General features: G+C 41.6%; 1 protein-coding gene and 2 long non-coding RNA genes across 7 annotated transcripts in view; 2 read left to right on the top strand and 1 right to left on the bottom strand.

The window, feature by feature from the left end:
* Positions 1 to 4,284, top strand: part of LOC117285865 — a 10,856-nt gene extending 6,572 nt beyond the window's left edge. Inside the window, exon 3 of the long non-coding RNA XR_004516954.1 lies at positions 4,121 to 4,284. This is a non-coding gene — a long non-coding RNA (uncharacterized LOC117285865). The remainder of the gene's footprint in view (positions 1 to 4,120) is intronic.
* A 217-nt stretch (positions 4,285 to 4,501) lies between these two features.
* Ssh2 (slingshot protein phosphatase 2) overlaps positions 4,502 to 18,177 on the bottom strand; it is a 246,545-nt gene continuing 232,869 nt past the window's right edge. For all 5 annotated transcript variants that reach the window (XM_010642219.1, XM_010642223.1, XM_010642220.1 and 2 more), the window contains 2 exons: positions 11,275 to 12,109; positions 4,502 to 9,130 (listed from right to left, as the gene is read on the bottom strand). In XM_010642219.1, coding sequence (XP_010640521.1) covers positions 7,052 to 9,130; positions 11,275 to 12,109 — 2,914 coding nt within the window. In that variant the 3' untranslated portion in view covers positions 4,502 to 7,051. The remainder of the gene's footprint in view (positions 9,131 to 11,274; positions 12,110 to 18,177) is intronic.
* LOC117285866 lies at positions 14,123 to 16,972 on the top strand. Its single transcript, XR_004516955.1, has 3 exons — positions 14,123 to 14,293; positions 15,739 to 15,900; positions 16,468 to 16,972. It is a non-coding gene; the product is annotated as an uncharacterized LOC117285866 (long non-coding RNA).

Raw genomic sequence — 18,177 nt, 5'->3', positions numbered from 1 at the left:
TTTTTTTATTTTTTTTTTTTTTTTTTTTTTTTTTTTTTTTTTTTTTGGTACGGGGATCGAATGCGGGTCTTTGTTCTTGCGAGGCAGGAGGCAGCACCACTGAGCTAAATTCCCGGCCCAAATTCATTTAATTCTAAAGAATGCTTTACACATTGCACATGTACATCAAATTCTTCCTTAGCTTTAGACAGTCCATAGGGTTGTCTCTGAAAAGTGATACGTATTTTTCATGACAGTCCTGTCCGTGTAGCAGTTTAAGATGTTAAGATCCTCACAAAGTCCTTTCTTGAGGCTGTTCTGAGAACTGAGATCAAACATCAACCAGTCTATCCATCTGCCAGGATCGATAGAGGTGCTACTGTTTTCTTTGGCAATTTGGATTGGGGGTTAAGAAACTGGTAATACAGGCACCTTGAAATGTAGCAGTTTTAATAAATAAGTGATCAATAGAAAATGTGTCTAAATGGTCTCAGAAGCTATAGAACTGTTTAGTAATTTTGTTGAAATTTTCTGTAATGTCTGAGAGTTAAGGCTTAAAATATGAGATCTACAACTCTGCCATTCTTGTATCACAACACAGTACAACTACTAAATATGCATAGACATTTCCACAGAAACAAAAGGGGCCTGATCAGTCCATTCAGCCTTTGTTTCTGGGAAAAAGCACCCCCTCTGGGTCCAGGAGCAGGGATTCACGGGTATTTGCCTGGTTCAGCCTATCCCTCCAGCCCTCTTGCAGGAGTTTGTCAAAATTGTGGGTGGGTGGAGCCGAAGCACAACCAATCGGGGAAGGGCCGGGGATTTAGCTCAGTAGCAGCACGCCTGCCTTACAAGCACAAGGTCCTGAGTTTGATTTCCGGTAATGGGGGGGGAGAGCTAATCGACTGAAAAGGTCACTTGGGCTTGGAGTCTCCCCTATGAACTGTCAGCTGGGCTTTGTATTGTAATCCACAGAAGAGATGCATGAATCTCATGAAGCCACTTTATTTGAGACAGGGTAACACTATGTAGTTCAAGGTAGCCTTGAACTCACTATGTAGCCCCAAGGCTGGCCTCAAATTCACAGCAATCCTGACTCAGCCTCCCAATGGCTGGGATTACAAGCATGAAACCACTTTCTACAAGTGTTCTGGCGACTTGGCCATGATTTGGTCCATCTGCTTCACCACGAAAGCCAAGATTGAGCTTATCTAGATTGGTCAGAGAACCCAAGCACTTGAAAAATATTTTGTGATGTGACCTTACCTGTACCATTATGCCCTCTCCCTAGAGAACAGTACCCTTTCTATTTGAAGCGTATGATTCAGAAGAAAGCAGGCTGACTTAATTTTAGTTCAAGGCAGGATTTTCTCTGGAAGTGTTAGCAAATTTGGTGAGCAATTGGGAAATGCTCTCCCTAGAGTAGTGGTCTCTTGTTAAGTGATGAGTGACACCATTTAAACATCTCACGATAGGTCTGTAGAAAAGTGGAAGTGGGGCCACTGTCCCCAGCACTTTTGTCACACCTGCCCTTTGGCTCCATCTCCTTCCTGTACCACTGCCATCAAATGCTTCTCTTTCAGTGAGCTGAGAAGCTTTGTGCTGAAGGCTTGTTAACTCTGCACACCAATGTACAGAAAAGTCACTGCAGCTGTCTCAGGTCAGTTACTCTGCACCACCGATGGTAGAGGAAATTTTTGTCCTTTTGCTTGTTCATTCTACCATTCACGTGGTAGCTTTGACAAATGCCTCTTTTACCAGGCAAATACTCAGCTTGGTCACTTGGAGCCACAGTCGTTAGTAACTTTTAGTTACCTCATCTCCTCCCCAGTCTTCTATTTTGTGGAAGGTTATATTTTTCTCTAGAGTTCTTTGGGGTATTTATTTATTTGGTTCCAGGGAGGGCCTTGTGCTTGCAAGGCCGGCAGTGGCACCGCTGAGCTAAATCCCTGGCCCCACTTCCGGGTATTCTTGATGGGAATCAGTGAACACTGTCCTGTTCCTTCTCAGTGTTCTCCTTATTAAAACCCTCCACCTCCAGCACACCCTTGCCCCACTGCACTTGAAGTACACATTTCATCTTCAAAATAAAAATTTATTCAATCTGTAACAAGAACATTGCATCTGCACATTTGCGCACAAGTTCACATTTAAAAACAGCAGAGCACATCAGTAATAAAAAACTATGATACAAGTGGAACATCCCAACCACCAGGAAGATTAAGGAAGGAGATGAGACCACTCTTTATATTCTACTTCAAATGCCTCAAAAAGGTCCCAGAGATTCCAGGGAGCACCTGCTTTATTTAATAAAATGTGAGCATAAAAGTTGAGGGTAACCTAGGGCACAGGTAACAGTCAGTGGGAGAGTCTTTTGGACTTGTTTTCCATGTTTAGAACAAGTCCTCCAAAATAAAGTAGAAAACAAAACAAAAGGCACCTTTAACTATGCCAAGCAAACCAAAATCCAACAAAATATAAAAATCAAGCTCTTCTTGGTGGGCTTATTGATTAGGAAAGACTTCAGAGCATTTATTTCCCAGTTTTCAGTTTGGGTTATCAGCTTGAGTGAAGCCCTGCGTATCGGCTGTGCATTTGCTGTGTATGTACACAGGATGCTGCCACCGGCACTGCTCTGAGAACATTGATGGCAGCACTAGTCACGTTGTCTCTTGGGGGATCTTTAGGCTGATAAGGGATAATGATTCCAGTTTAAAAATCCTGTCCTAGATCTCTGGGGGCATTGAGAAGATGAGCCTGGTTCTCTTTTCACAGCAGAAGCCAGACCCAGTTACCCTCCATTTCCAGGCTGGAAAAGTACAGAAGCACCTTGCAAAAGCTCTCCATGGTGTCAAGGGACCCTAAGCTCTGGGAGAAAGGTTAGGAGTGTGCATCCTCCTGCTTCAGTGGCAGGTCTTTTCCTAATATGGTGTCAGGTGAGTTGAGGCAACAAATACATTTATGTCTAATACATGCCTTGATCTTTTTAGTTCGAAAGGGAAAAAATCCACAATACTTTCAAGTTGGATTGGTGCTGAAACAACAAAATTTCATCTTGTCTATCCAAAAACAAAACAAAATTAGACAAAAACCATACTAGCCATTCACCATTACAACCATCACTATTAAGACACAGCATCACCGAGGAAATGACGACTATTCCATAGAGAATACCGGATGGAAGCGCAGGACATGGATGGGAGTCAGCTCCAGGTTTTACTGCTTATCCTCGAGGGCTGACATTATGGCATTGCTCTGTGTAAGGATTCACAGGACGGCCAGGGCCTCGGTGCCTGGAGGACTGAGTGGCCAACAAGATGATGCATATTTTAATATTCACAATGTAAACAAAGTATCCACAAATAGTTATCTGAAAAAGCCAAAACATGGCTTAATTTTAAAATGCCCTTAAAAGTGACTTTTTGCATAATGCTTTCTTAGGAAAAAAGTAAACAATTCTCACAAAACATTTTTATCAAACATGCCTAGATCACTTTAGAATGAAATCCTCAAATGAAGCAAATGAAGACTTCTGTGAGCTGCTGCCTCAGAAGCATCTCACAGGAAGCTTCGGGTCTACTTGACAGCATCTGTCTGCAGCCAGGAGCAGGAGGGGACCTTAGAGTCTGGGCTATCACCATCTGGCTATCCTCAGAGCTCTCGGCAGTTCCCAAATGAGAAGAGAAAATAGTATTTGGGACAAAAACAGGAAAAGACTAAATAATCTACAGAGGTTGAGATGCTAGAAGTGATCTAAAACAATACTCTAAATAGAATCTGAGGGCTGGGGATTTGGCTCAGTGGTTCCACAGCCTGCCTTGCAAGTGCAAGGGCCTGAGTTTGATCCCCGGTACCACGAAAACAAAACATTAAATAGAATCTGAAAGGCAACCAAAATGAGGAGAGATGGATTGTACCATACTATAGCATAGTACGTCCACTACAGTAAACACCTAGGAGTTTCCAAAGAGCAAAAAGGTGGGGGAGGTTTCTCTCCTAATGACAAGGTAACCACCCAGATTATAGCTCCAATCTTTTGTGCTCCTGGAACTTAACCCATGCACTTAAATGTCAACTCTTGGTATACATATATATTCATTCTCTCATTCTCTCTCTCCCTCTCTCTTTCTTTCTCCTCCAGAGTTACTGAAAGACTATGGTGCTCTAAGAAAAACATAGAGGTACCGGGCAAGAAGTGCAGTACTGGACAAGAGGTCATCTCTGCTCATCTCTGTTAACCAAACCTACTGTTTGAAATTTGAGTTTTCCATGAGCAGAAATGGGAAACAAGCCACATGAAACTGTCAAGAAGTTTGAAGAGAAGAAAGTCTAAAAAGTCCTCACCAGCTTATTCTGCACCTCCTCTGGATGTTGCTCAGCTATATATATAACTTAAGAACATTCAAGAGTGTGGAGTTTTAGAGGGCTGGCAAATCCCTTGGCATGGTTAGATTACAGGCTCTCTATAGAAGATATTTACTTAGGCAGGTCAGTTAAATTATAAAAAAATATAATAAAAAAGGAAGGCAGAACAAGATTGTATTCTCTACTCTTTAAAAAAAGTAAAGTTCATATTTTTTCACAGCATGAGAACATTTCTTCCCCCTTTTCATTGCCATTAAATGCAGTGAGAGTGAGCATTAAACACAGTGGCAGGTGAGAGGGAACAGTGCCCCACTGTTGATACTTCTGCTTTTTAATATATGGGATGCTGGTGCCACTCTCCATGTAAATCCTCTCCCCAACTCCTGCCACAATTCCTGTCCTTTCCCCGTCACACTGCTAGTGGAACTGCTTCAATAAGACAGGGTGGTTTAGATGGGTGAGCCCTGGAAGTCATCATTTTGTTTGACAAGCCTCCTCACGCTGTCAAATATATAACCCAACAAAACACTTTACAACACATAAATACCCAGGAATCACAAAGCTGTGTCGGTGATACATTTGGACATTGAAGGACAGCACAGATATACATAATTATTACACCATAAAGACTCTTTTAGCAGGTGGTTTCTTTCCAACCTGCTCCTGGTAGTGATGTCAGACCCAACCATGGCTTCCATGAGGCAACTGGATCCATAGCTCCTCTGGAGCACTGGAAAATAGCCTCAGTTCACCTTTTCTGTATCCTTTTGGTTGCTCAACTGTCTGTCCCCTCCAGACTCTGGCCTGTGACATCACCATGACAGTCTGTGCGTGTATCTCTTCCTCTCAATGCTGTGACGAACCAAAAACCCAAGTCTCAAGTTTGTATTCAGTCAACCCTTAGCAATGTGGACATCAACCAAAGCAGAGAGGAAGCAAACTTGCAAACTTCTTCAGTTCTGATGAGCTGTAGTAGGTGTTTCATCCCAGGCTAAACATGCTTTTTGTATGAAGCTTGGAGGCTTGTTTATGGCAGATGCTCCTGTGTTAAAGATCTCCATAGCCACAAAGCAACACATCCTAAATGTAGTTATTATGGGCACTTGCTCTTGGCAGAGACCTCCCCTGTGGCCTCTCAGCCTCCATTAGGAGCTTCCGCTCTGGGCAATGCATATACACTTTCTGGCTGTGGTTCATCTACTGGCAAATAATATTTTAGGCTTTTAGTCTCAAACAGAAATCAGCCTTTAGTCACACTGTGATCTAATGGGAACCTGTAGGGGTTTCAATGAGGAGGAAGTTACTAATGCATAATTTGGCAGGAGCCAGCAATTAGAAATCTCCATTTAAACAAAATCACCATCAATATATGGTGCAGATTCCTATCAACAACTACCAGTTTTATTTCTGGTGTCTTTATGTGTTTTCCAGTTGGAACTCTATTCCTTCTTAAAAAGAATAAATCAGAAAGGACCCTACAACATCAACAACAGAACATTGTAAGAAAGTGACATTATGTACATAAACACTGTGTATACTTTAGAGAAATGACACAACTTCCAGGGAAGGGGGGGGAACCTTATGTCAAGTGTTAGACAGTAATAATAGAGAAAACTTTGCATTCAATGGAGGTTATACATATGTAATGTAACAATTCAAATATAACCTATGAAATTAAAAAACAGGCAGGATTGGGGGATACAGTAAGGTAGAGGAAAACAAATTGGGAAAAATATGGCCATTAAACTCAGAAGGCCCACAGAATTATTCAAGTAATGGAAAGGGTTTAAAAACCCTACATATGTATTCATTTTACAAGAACACACTGACTGCTGATTGCTGTTTTTCAAACTTGACCCTACTGCATTTTAGCATTTTAGTTGGGGGGACACTTGCAGGGAAGATTTTCTGGCAGGGAGGGCCAGGATGGTCACATAGATGGAGCCCACCAAGCCAGAAGTTACTGGGCAGCAGCCTCTCTCCTCTCCTCCTATCATATTTTCCTCTACAGAAGAACTCTTCGCTTTAATTTGTTCCTTTTTAATTTAAAAAATTTGCTTGATACATTTACAGAGCCAGCTATTATCCATGCCTTTCTATTATAATACAGTCTACAGTACCAGAAGAAATGAGTTGTTGAGGATCCCCTTGTAAAGCAGGGTAGAGCTTATCTTTTTCAGGAACTCCAAAGGACTAGGGCTGGAGGTGAGGGCCAAGAACACTCTGGAGTCCTGGCTGTCCTTCAGCTCATCTGATGCCTGAAGTCTGGGAACCATCGTCACAAAGGCCTAGGGGAGCACTTCTAATTTGCAGCCTCAGTGCCACTCTCTCCATCTGCTTCTTTCTCTCAATCAAGCAAGCATGCCTTTTCTCAGAGAGCAAAATCAGGAGCAGGTGGCAGCTGACTGAAAAACAGCAATTTCTCTTGATAAAGGTGTTCTTTGAAAATGAGTTTTTTTTGAGGTTTGAATTTTTAAAAAATAAACAATGATGAAATGGTCCTGACATCCAAATCAGTCTCTCGGTACTCACATATACACACACATATACACATGCACGCTGAGAAACCCAAACCCTGCATGCGCCAGAACAGTAAAATGACCAAAGTATTACAAAATCAACCAATAAAGTGCATGTTCCTTACATATTACACCTGCCCCCTTTACATACATTTCTTTTAGAAAAATCACACGTAATAGGCTCAGAATCACATGGTGTTATATAAGGGGTTGGTTGTCCGTTTTTTATCATTTGTCCTTTTCAGTCTTCTAAGGGGGTGAGTTCTGCCATGCTGCTGACGGGGTTCCACAGCCAGCCCTGGAGCTGGGCCTGCACCCTGCAGTCCCTGGGTCTGTAGCAAAGGAAGGCCTCCTTCAGAACTAGTCAATTCTTGTCCCGCCCTGGGAAGCAAACACTGCTGACTATAACCAAATTCTTTGGCATACTGCACATGAGGCCTCTCCACTGGTTTGCTTTGTGCAATACACTCTGTTGTTTTGAGTTGCTCTACAAAATACTTAGTGGGCTCTGTGTTCTGGGAGGCACCTGGGTTTTCTGGGGGCGCCTGGGCCTCCATGGCATGCATGCCTGAATCTGTTCTGATGAAGGGCTGAAGCATTTTGAGATGAGGGGATTCAGAGGAGACAGACTCTCTCTCTGGTAAACAGTTTTTACAAAGGTCCAGGTAACCTAACTTGGCCAGAGAAGCTGAGCGCCTCATTTGGGATGGTTTGGGGATACTTGCCTGGAATATCACTCGGGACTCGATTTCTTTAGCACGCTCCTTTACCACACCAGGGCTGTGGCTGAGACCCTTTATATTTTCACTACTACAGCTATGTGGGAGTCGCCAGGATACCTGTGATGGGTCCATTCTTTTCTGTAACTCCCCAGTGTTGTCATCAAGTTTGCTAATTAAATTTAGGTCCTTGCTATTTAACTGGGAGCCCTTGTGTGGTGCTTCATCACCACCAGAGAGATGGCCTTTCTGACTTTTTTCCCAGCTAACTTGTTCTGCAGAGGGCTCACTGTCTGTTGTGCTGCTTTGCTCTGTGCAGCCTTTCAGGTGAACCATGGTCTGGAAATGCAGATATTCCAAGTCGGCAGGTAGTATGTGGGTTGTATGACTGATAAAAGGTGCTGTTGTTTCCAGGGCTGTCAATGGGCTGTTGCCTCTGTCTTCAGGGCTGCTCAACATGGAGGCTGGGCTGGAGGACCTATCTTGCTCTGGAGAAGAATGAGGCCGAGGTAGCACTTGGGGGTGCAGAGAAAGCTGGCTGGGATCCAGAGTCCTATTCAGATTTTCATCCAGTGCACACAGCACAGTGACAGACTTCTCCACCTTTACTTTCCTCAGTCCTTGCTCCCCCTTCTCTTTGCTTGTGACTATTTCACTCCCTGACCCAGAGTGACTGAGTGATGTAACTGTGTGAGTATGCTCAATGATTTCTATCCTTCTGGGAGGAGGGAGGTCCTGTGTCTCAGACCCCTGGCATGAAACTACAGTCCCTTGCTCCTCTGGGACTCCTTGCTTTGTTCTAATATCTAACCCTGGATACTCCTGAGTTGCTGCCAAGGGGTGATACTCCAGCACCTCGAGTGCTGGAGCAATGGCATTCTGCTCACACTGGGATAGTGAGCCAGCCTCAGACCTACTGCATTTTGCTTTGTCCTTGGTTCCTTCTGGTTCCTTGGGAGCAAATGAATATTCTGCGATGGCTTCATCACTTTTCCCTTTTGGTGCTACGTCTGCTACAGAAGAATCATTCTTAGAATTCTTGCGAGTAGACAATGAGGCACACCCAGGGACAGAACTATGGTGCTCCTGCTCCTGCCGTAAACGCTCTTCAAACTCCAGGGTGGCTCGCCTCACAGACCCAGGGCACCACTTGGCACCTGGATGCATGCCTGGGCCCCACAGCTCATGTTCCCCTTCTGTTGATTCCTCTTCTTCCAAGTCCACTGCGGATGAGTGTGTGGATAGGCAGCTTTCCGGGTTGCACTTCCCTGAGTCTTTGGCTAGTTCAGGCTGGGCTGTGCAGAAACCTTCATCCTGCTCCGTATGACCAGGTTTATTTTCTGGGGCCTGGATTCTCTCAAGGGACAGCTCATGGATGGTGCTCTTCTTTGGTGTATGACATGGGTTGGACACCATGTCTCCTTTCAGCTGCATCTGCCCAACTCCTTGACTGATGGATTCAATTTCAGTGACAATTTCTTTGACTGAAATTGCATTTTCTGAATGAGAATGCATGAAGATGTCTGGGCTGATCAATTCTGAGATTGCCTAAGAAGAGAAAGCAATGAGATTATGGCAAATTGTAGCCCAATTAAGTGGTAGTGTTCTGCTTAATAATCTTCTGATCCAGAAGAAACTGTCTCTGAGAACACAAAGTATAGACTGTCTGTGTACCACGCTCCCTCCCTCTGTCACGTCCGGCTATGAAAAAAAAAAAACAAACTGGGACTCATCAAGGTCAGAAATAGAAAATCCATCACAGGTTACATCACAATCTACTACACTTTCTACTCAGTTTACTCAAGCAGGATGGTAATTCAGTGCCTTGCTCTAAACTGAACAGCATGTAGCTGTGGGGTCTCCTACAATCTGTGTTTTCCTAGGAAAACTACGAACCTCCAGGAATCAAACCTTTCTCCTCCAGCCTATCGATTTCTAGTTTGATCATGACTTATTTAGAGGGAAGAATGTATTCAAAGGCTCTGGGCCACCTTAGATATTCCCAGCTGGATACAACTGTCACCTGCTATCTGATCTGGAAACTAGCCTCTCTTCTCTCCTGTCTTTCTAGCTTTCATCCATATCCTCCCCACTATAATTCCTAGCAGTAGCATTCCAGATGTACTCATATATCTGAATGTACAATCCCTAAGCTTCACAAGCTTCCTTCTGGGGAACGTTTACTTGGCTTAGGCAGCCATGTGCCTCAGCAAATGCCATTACTCTTAGACATTTTACTCTTATACCAGTTACAAATTCACAGATGTATTTGGAACAAGGCCAAAGAAATGGCCCAGTGAAAAATAAGGTCTTATTGTTAAAGAAAGAAAGAAAGAAAAGAAAAAAAAAAGAATTTCAAAATCTGGAAATGATTCCTATATACCTCTTAAAGTAGGATCATAAGGACTATCTACTATGTTAATATTTTTATGTATGACATCAAAGCATTGTATTTCCCTAGTAAATGTTCTGCCTTTCTCCTTCCAAAGAGAAATTCAGCTAGTACAAACTAATAAGGTCAGTGAGGCCTTTGGGGGAAATCTGCCAGGACATCAGGAAGAGGGGAACTCGCCAAAACTGGAGAGAAGCCACAGGGGGCCTGGTGTGTGCGCTGGCCATGGAGGGGGTTCTCATATGACCAGGACTGTGGGAAGGCTATTTCTGTCAGTGCCACAGCACTCACTTTTGGTTCAATGGAGAGCTCAAGCATTCTGACCTCCCAGTAAGAACAAAACAGAGCCATAGCCTTCGGAGAGGGGAGGACAGAAGCAGAGGCAAGACTTGCTGGGGGTGGGTAGTTAAGGAGAAAGATAACAGATGAGTGATGGACAGGGAGAGGTAAATGTAAGTAAAAAATCAGGAGATACCAAGGATCTAGTCAGCCCAGTTAAAATGATTAACTGAAGTTTTACTATTTTAGAGTAAATCTGTCACCTTCCTCAATTATTGCCTGGTTTTGATCTAAGACACTATTTGACAGTGTATGTCCTAATTTCAGAAGTGTCAAAATCAATGTGAGAGTGTTAGATGATACATACTACTTTGTTTTTGAAATGGCTAACATAAAAGTTCATATGCCATTGAAAAGAATCGCAGGATCCTGTCTGCTCTCAAATTCATTTTCCCAAATCAACCCTTGACTCTTGAGTAACACAAGACTGGAATTGAAGAATTCAAAAGCATTACTAAGAGTAAGAGCTTAGCATGGGAATCAATTGCTACTCCAGCAATTCTTTGCATAAACCTTTGAATTTTCTAAGACAAAACGAATTTCCCAAGCAAATCCATCTCTGACAGAGACACAGTTCTCATTCAGGCAGCATCTGAGTCCCTGTCACTTCATTACTGGTGAGATTTGATCTGAGCGGCAGAGGTCTATGGAGAGAATCTCTCTTTGTTCAGCCAGGGATATTTGTTTCAGCTAATCCTTTCCTCCAACAGCCCTGCTCAGAAGTGCTTCCAATGACACGAAAAGCCTGAAAAGTTAAAATCCTCAAAACTAATTTATAAAATAGTTAAGCTCTAAGTAAATCTTAGCCAGATGGTTTTACTGCCTTCCTAAATGTTTCACCATCATCAAAAATAAAGTGAACATAACAAAATCAACATATTTGGTCTTTGGAGAAACTTAATGAAGTCTAACTTAATGAAGTTAATAATGTTAAGTGGAAAACCATAAAGATAGTTTTTACCTTAGATTGTTCTTCATCCATTGAAGATTCTTCTGATGCATGGGGCGTATTACTCAAAGAGCTGCTTCTCTGGTCATCAGTGGTCGCTTCAGAAGTAGTTACTTCTACCACTGACAGTCGACAGCTCTCACTCTTTCCTCCACCTAGCTCCTCCATCCTTGAGTGAGAAAAAGATCGAGACCTAGTTTCTTGAGAGAGCTCTACAAACTTCTCTAGGGCACTAAAAAAATCAATGCGATCTGTACTGAAATCTGTAATTTCAGCCTGGCAGCTAGGCTGGGGGCTTGGTGACTCAGGATCAGGAGACATGGGGAGGTCTTTCAGTCCAGATGTCAACTCTTCCATAGGCAGTAAGTGGACATTTATGTCTGCTTTCAGTGCATCTGTCTCCAGATCTTCCACTGTTAAATCTGGGAACTTGGTGACCATTTCTGGGACCTGCCCAGGTTGGATTAAGGCTTTAGATGCATGGCAGTTGTCAAGAGGGAATTTTGACTCATTGAGACAAAACCCTGATGAGCATCCATTGATATCATTTAAGTTTAATTCATCTTCAATTTGTCCAGCATGAAATTCCCTAGAAGTAAACTCCAAGCAGATCATTCTTTCTTTGGTACACAGGGCTTTCTGATTTGTATCTTGTGGGACCACATGTTCCACAAAGACGGGAGGTATGGATGGGTGACTCTCTATGGACTTCACTTCAGCAATCTGGTCTGCTGAGGTGGTGATCTCTTTCTTGTTGAGTTCTAGTCCAGGTTTGCAGATGGGTTCATGATGGTCTGAAAGATCACTGTCTGAATGAGATCTCCAGAGCTTGTTATGTCGTTGTTTGCTGTGGAGGACATACACAAGAATCACTTTACTCTGGTTTATGAAAACAGTCAACACCTTCCCAGGAAACCACTCCCAGATAAACTTAACCTGCAAAGTGATTTGCTCAATAGAACTAGGCAATAAACATTAAAAAAAGGCTCACTTTAACTAACAGCAAAGAAAAAAAAAAGAAGCAAAACAAAAACAATAAATCAGTATGAGATGTGAATTTTTTACCTATCAGACTTGACAAGAGATAAAATTGCTGGTAATAGCCATTGTTGATAATGGTATGATCAAATAAGCCTACCTGGGCTGGGGATTTAGCTCAGTGGTTCCACTGCTATGAGGGATTTCAGTGGAATAATGCCCAGAGTATTTTATTAGGTGAAAAAGCATACTGAACACATTTGGAATGGTCAGTTTTCACGTTAGAGAAAGTATAGAGAAAAAGTCTGGAGAAACATCAACAAACTGGTAACAATGATTCTTCAAGCAGGGCAGAAACAGCTGTGTAGGAGGCTATTAGTTTCTACATTTCTACAATTTTTGAACTTAAAAAGGTGATGAGCAGCCAGGGATTTAGCTCAGTGGTTCTGCCACCTGCCTCACAAGTGCAAGGTCCCGAGTTCGATCCTAGGTACCAAAAAGAGCACATTTAACAATCATAATAAAAAAAAAATCTAAAACCAAAACATACAAGTCATACAAAGAGAAATATTACATTGGATTCTGTTACTGAGTTCTCGTGATTGAGATGAAGGAGCTATATGTAGGATTAATGGGTGATGTGGAGGTGTGGGAGAGTGGTGATCATTCTTAAATTAGAAAACAAAGATGAGGTAGCTCAGTAGTAGAGCTCTTGCCTAGCACAGTTGAGGCCCTGGTTTTAATTGCTAGCACTGCAAACAAAATAAAACAAAACAAAATGTACAAAGATGGTTTTTCTGGGCGTGGTGGCACATGCCTATAACCCCTCCTACTTGGGAGGCTGCAGTAGGATTGATTATAAATTCAAGACCAGCCTGGGAAATTTAGTGAGACTGTTTTGAAATAAAAAAATAAAAAGGGCTGTTTAATCCATTTGGATTTTAATTTACTGTATCCCTAAATGTACCAATAAACTCAATTAAAAAAAAAAAAAAAAAAGGGCTGGAGATGTATCTCAATATTAGAGGTGCCCCTTAGTTCAATCCCAGTGTCATAAAACACATACATGCCAGGCATGGTGTGATGCCATTAATCCCAGAACTCGGGAGGCTGAGATAGGAGGATTGACATGAGTCTAAGGGAAGCACGAGCTAAATAGTGAGTTTAAGGCCAGCCTGAACTACATAGTGAGAGAACCTGTCTCAAACAAAACAGAACAAAACAAAACCTCAACAACAAAACAAAAAACCCTAGAAAAAAAACTCCACACCAACACTTATACACTCAAACCAAAAGCCAAACAATAAAGGTAGTTAATTTGAAAATGCTCTGAAACATAATGAAGAGGATGAGCATACAGGACAGGCTATTTTCTGAAGGATCTTTGGATAAACATCACCATGCTAAGCAGACCAGGTGGGCCAAAGGGTGACATCCTTCTACCTTGTGTCACATCTGTCCTTTGATTATTTCATGCAGTGAAGGTCAGAGGTGGGGGTGAGATTCATTTCAAACCATACACTACAGGAAGCACAATTTCAAAAGCCTCAGCCAAAAAGAGGAAGCTGGCAGTGTGGTCGGTCAAGACCACCGGACCAGGTCAGTAAGTATGGTGATATGGTGCTTTCTAGTTCAAGAATGACCACCATCCTCCCACTCCTCCACATCAGCCATTAATCCTACATAAGATCTCCATGACTTACAAGCTGATGCAGAATTACCTAACTGCTGGATGGAATGGGAAACTTGGCTTCAAACCACTTTCCCTGGGATCAGCTCCAGTCATGCGCTTGCACTAATATGACCCCCTGTTTGTTCTCAACTCTGCACCTGCTCTCAGCTCCCCCTGTCTGTCTGCTGTTTAGGTGTGGCTCTCTCTGACTCAGGCCTGCACAGCAGAGTGGTGCTTTCTCAGGAAGGAAGTAGGTCAGGCTGTTTCTGAAGACAAGTCTTAATCAATCAGCTGAGTGTAAGGTGGGGTTTTCACTCTTCCCAAGCTGCATGAACTCCAGCCACCCCTAGGAGGAGACAACATATCACACATCTCAAACAAGTGAGTGGCTGTGGGAAGGGGCAAGCTGACTGCTTGGATCAGTGGGACCTAAACTGTGTATTATGACTAACCAAGGCCAATGCATTTCCTTAAAATTTTTTTTATATCTGGATACCCTTGTTTCTTGATCTAAATATGACCGTGTTCTCTAGTTTTTATCTGTCACCTATCAGAAGGATGTTCAAATTTGCATCAACTCCTCTCATTTCCCACGGTAGGAAAATACCTGTGATGTGTGCAACTAGAGATAGCTCAAGGGTAGTTGTTCTCACTAACCTTTTAATAATGTAAAAGAATACCCAATCTTATCAACTAACAGGCAAACGAGAGAGAAATTTCTATGATCCCAGGAATTCTGTATAGTTTTTAAAATTTGGAATATAATTTTTTTAAAGTATAGTTTTTAAAAAAATGCTAACTATCACTCATAAGTTTGGAGGAAATGAATGACGAAAGTGATGCTAATGGACATAAACAGCTCATGTTCAGAGGAAATGGCTGACATAACTGTGCTGCCCAGCAGGGATTTCCTTCTCTTCCTGTCACAGATAATCACAGAAAATATTGGGCTGAAACGTTGAAACGAAACTTATACAAAGCAAAATGAAAAAATCCAAACCAAAGATTGGTCTAATGATACTTCTTCCTTTTTTATTTTTGTAAGAGGACCTATAGGAAGGGTGGTAGGCAGCTCTTTGATATATCTTGAAAATTATTACCATTGCCTCTGAAACACTGGTACTTCATGTGCCCCTTCCCTTCCTGGTCTCCTTGCTCCACTTCCTATTCAGGGGTAACTTCCCTCCTGAATTTTTTGCTAATCATTCTTTGTTTTCTTTAAAGTGTCACTACATGTTTTGTACTTAGGAATATATTACTTAGTTTTGTACTTTATTATATAAATGAAATCATACGTGTATTCTTCTATGACTAATTTTTCTTTGTCTAAATTATGTTTTTAAGATTTATTGTGTGCAATTATTAGCTGAAAGCTAGAGTCCTGCTTAGGCAATTTAATGACTTAGTGGGATCTTTTCTCAAAATAAAATAAAAAAGGACTGGGGATATAGCTCATTGTAAAGGTCAACAGTTCAATCCCTAAAAGAAAAAAAAAATATCACAGGGTATAATGAATATATCACAATTTATTAATCTACATTGTAATGAACAGTTTCGGTTATTACATATGACACTGCCATGGACATTCTTGTGCTTTGTACACATCTAAATTTCTCAAAGCTGTTGTACATAGGAATGGAAAACATGGTCATGAAACATCAGTTTCATGTGGTAACATTAGACCATTTGCCAATGAAGCTTTGTTTGGAACAACATATTTTAATGGGCTATCATTGGTGGAGATAGATTTAAAACATTAGATCATATTTATTATTTTAAACTGTTAACTTTTAAATCCAGCTGATCCCTCGCCCAATCTATTCCAGACAGGCAGCAAGTAAACAATTTGCCAAAAAAGAACTTCAGAGTTGGTCTGTGGCTTGGATGATGCAATCAAATCTCAGATCCTTTCCTCTCGAGTGACCCCTGACCTGAATTTGGATTCATGTAAACACACAGACACATATGAGATGTCTGGGCTATTCTGGGTAAGAATTTGGCTTTTTAACCAGTAAACAAGAAAGAAATTTAAATGAGGAGGTGCATTAGATACCTCTTTCTACTCTTTCTTTTTTTTATTGTGATGTTTGCTAAAGTATCAACTTGAGAAAGTTATACAGAGGAGAATGCTGCTAAAAATAAAGGAGTAGTTACAAGGAAATTGTACTGTTTGTGGTTGCTTTTTAGGGAATAGGCAGTCTGTAGAAAGGAAAGGAAAAGCATTAATTGAGCATTTTCTGTGTGCTGTGCATGGTCCTGCATGCGTATTATTTAACGGAAAAGCTATTAACTAACATTCTTCTTAGCCAGTATGGTGCACACACCTCTAATTCCAGCACTTATAGAGGCTGAGGCAGGAGGATCCCAAGGTCAAATCCTGCTTGGGTAAAAAAAAAAAAAAAAAAAAAAAAAGCTGGGGGTTATAACTCAGTAGTACAGCATCCCTGAGTTTGATCCCCAGTACTGCAAAAAAATGTTTTTATATCTATATCCTTTCAAATGTCAACTGGGCTTGGCTGCCACCTGACCAGGAATTCTTGTCTTTTCATTCTCAGGTTCCCTGGGATTGGCTGACCTCTGTGCATCAGCTAACTTGACCTCAATGTCTCTACCAGCAAAGTCAGTAAAGAAGTCAACCCTGTTCTCTCTGGTCCTTATGGTAGAGGCCTTCAAAGAATCAAAACTGACATTTCTGCAGACATGTAGCAAAAATTCTCTCCAGCTACCACCCAGTTTTTCTTTTTTGCTTCCTTACATTACAATCTAATACAACAGACACATGGTCCAGCTTGCAAATGGTCTGCCTGAAACCTGAACCTATCTAATGGAGCATAAACCTGCCAGATACTTGCATGATCAGAGTGCAGAGAAACAAACAGGGTCGCCAGAAGTTTAATGAAGAATTTCAAAACAGACACAGAAGACACACACACACACACACACACACACACACACACACACCCTCTTGTCTCACTCCTGTCCTGCAATTATAAAAACAGAAGGAAAACCAGATATGCATAGATCTAAAGAGGAATATTAAATAAGCATTTCTAAGCTTTTAATAATATTTTGTGGGGTTTTCTTTTTTTTTTTGGTACTGGGGATTGAACTTGGGACCTTGTGCTTGCAAGGCCTTAATAATATTTTGAATGATACAAAAGGTCTCTTGTCCTTCACAGGGCTTTCATAGGTTGGCCTATATCCTTACACTCTGATTAAGATGTAATAAATTCATAAATCGCTGTAGGAATTTGGTGTCAATTTGCAAACTTTTCTTCTACTAAGAGGCCAAAACACTAAAGCCCTCAAAAAGAGAGATGCCACCTTGAGTTACTTACTGGTTAACCATACAGCTAGAAATGGTAGGAGCAGGGTTCTTAACTCCCTGAGAAAATCACCACATGCCTCCTGGGAGAAGATATGAAATACAAGATCAAAACACCTGGACAGGACATGGAATTTCTTTGCAAGTAGAAGTGAATGTGATTTTTCTAAGGACTTTACTTGCCTAGTTATCTAAACCGCAAGACTTGACAGAACTTCAGACAACCACAGAAGCCTGGAGATTCTCTTTTCTTTGTTCTTCTAAGCAGACAGAGGACTTTGGTACCAGTAAAGAGTCTGCTGGGCCCAATACACTGGGATTTAAAGTACCAATGTTTCTGAACAAAACATCATACATTGCAGACTCTTATGGCTACATACCCATAACCACCTTCGTTATTGTCAGAAGCCTGATTTGGATGGGTATTCACCGTCCTATGGGTTCAAAGAGTGTGGTACTTTCCTAGCTCCACAGCTTAAATATAAATGTTTTAGCCAACCCTGGAAATTGTTTCCTTGACCAGTGAATGGCTTTAGACATACCATCCAGTCCTGGCCCAACAGTCTGGAGGTGAAGTCTATAGGAAGCTTGAAAAGTCATTCTCCCTAATTTAAATGCCCTTTTCCTTCAGCTATATGCTATGCAATTTACATGTATATGCCTATAAATGTGGGAGACACATAACAATCAGGATATAACCTCAAGGTTAAAACATTAACTAAGAAAAGTAGAGCATAAAGATGGAGCACACTAAAGTCTCTGATCACATCCTCACCAGACTACGAGAATCTACTTCTCTATTAGAGGAGATGACAACTTTTAAAACTACCCGTAGCATGGTGCTAGGCCAGATATTTTCCATTTATCCCTGCAAGTCTGCTCTTTAGCTTTTCTACCCTGCTGTCTGTGCCAGAGGCTGATCAATGGACCACTTCAACAA

The sequence above is a fragment of the Fukomys damarensis genome, unplaced genomic scaffold (genome assembly GCF_012274545.1).
Source record: "Fukomys damarensis isolate Sample0158 unplaced genomic scaffold, DMR_v1.0_HiC HiC_scaffold_13, whole genome shotgun sequence".
NCBI classification, from domain to species: domain Eukaryota; kingdom Metazoa; phylum Chordata; class Mammalia; order Rodentia; family Bathyergidae; genus Fukomys; species Fukomys damarensis.
Note: the sequence above shows the minus strand (reverse complement) of the source record. Positions and strands in the feature narration are given on the sequence as shown.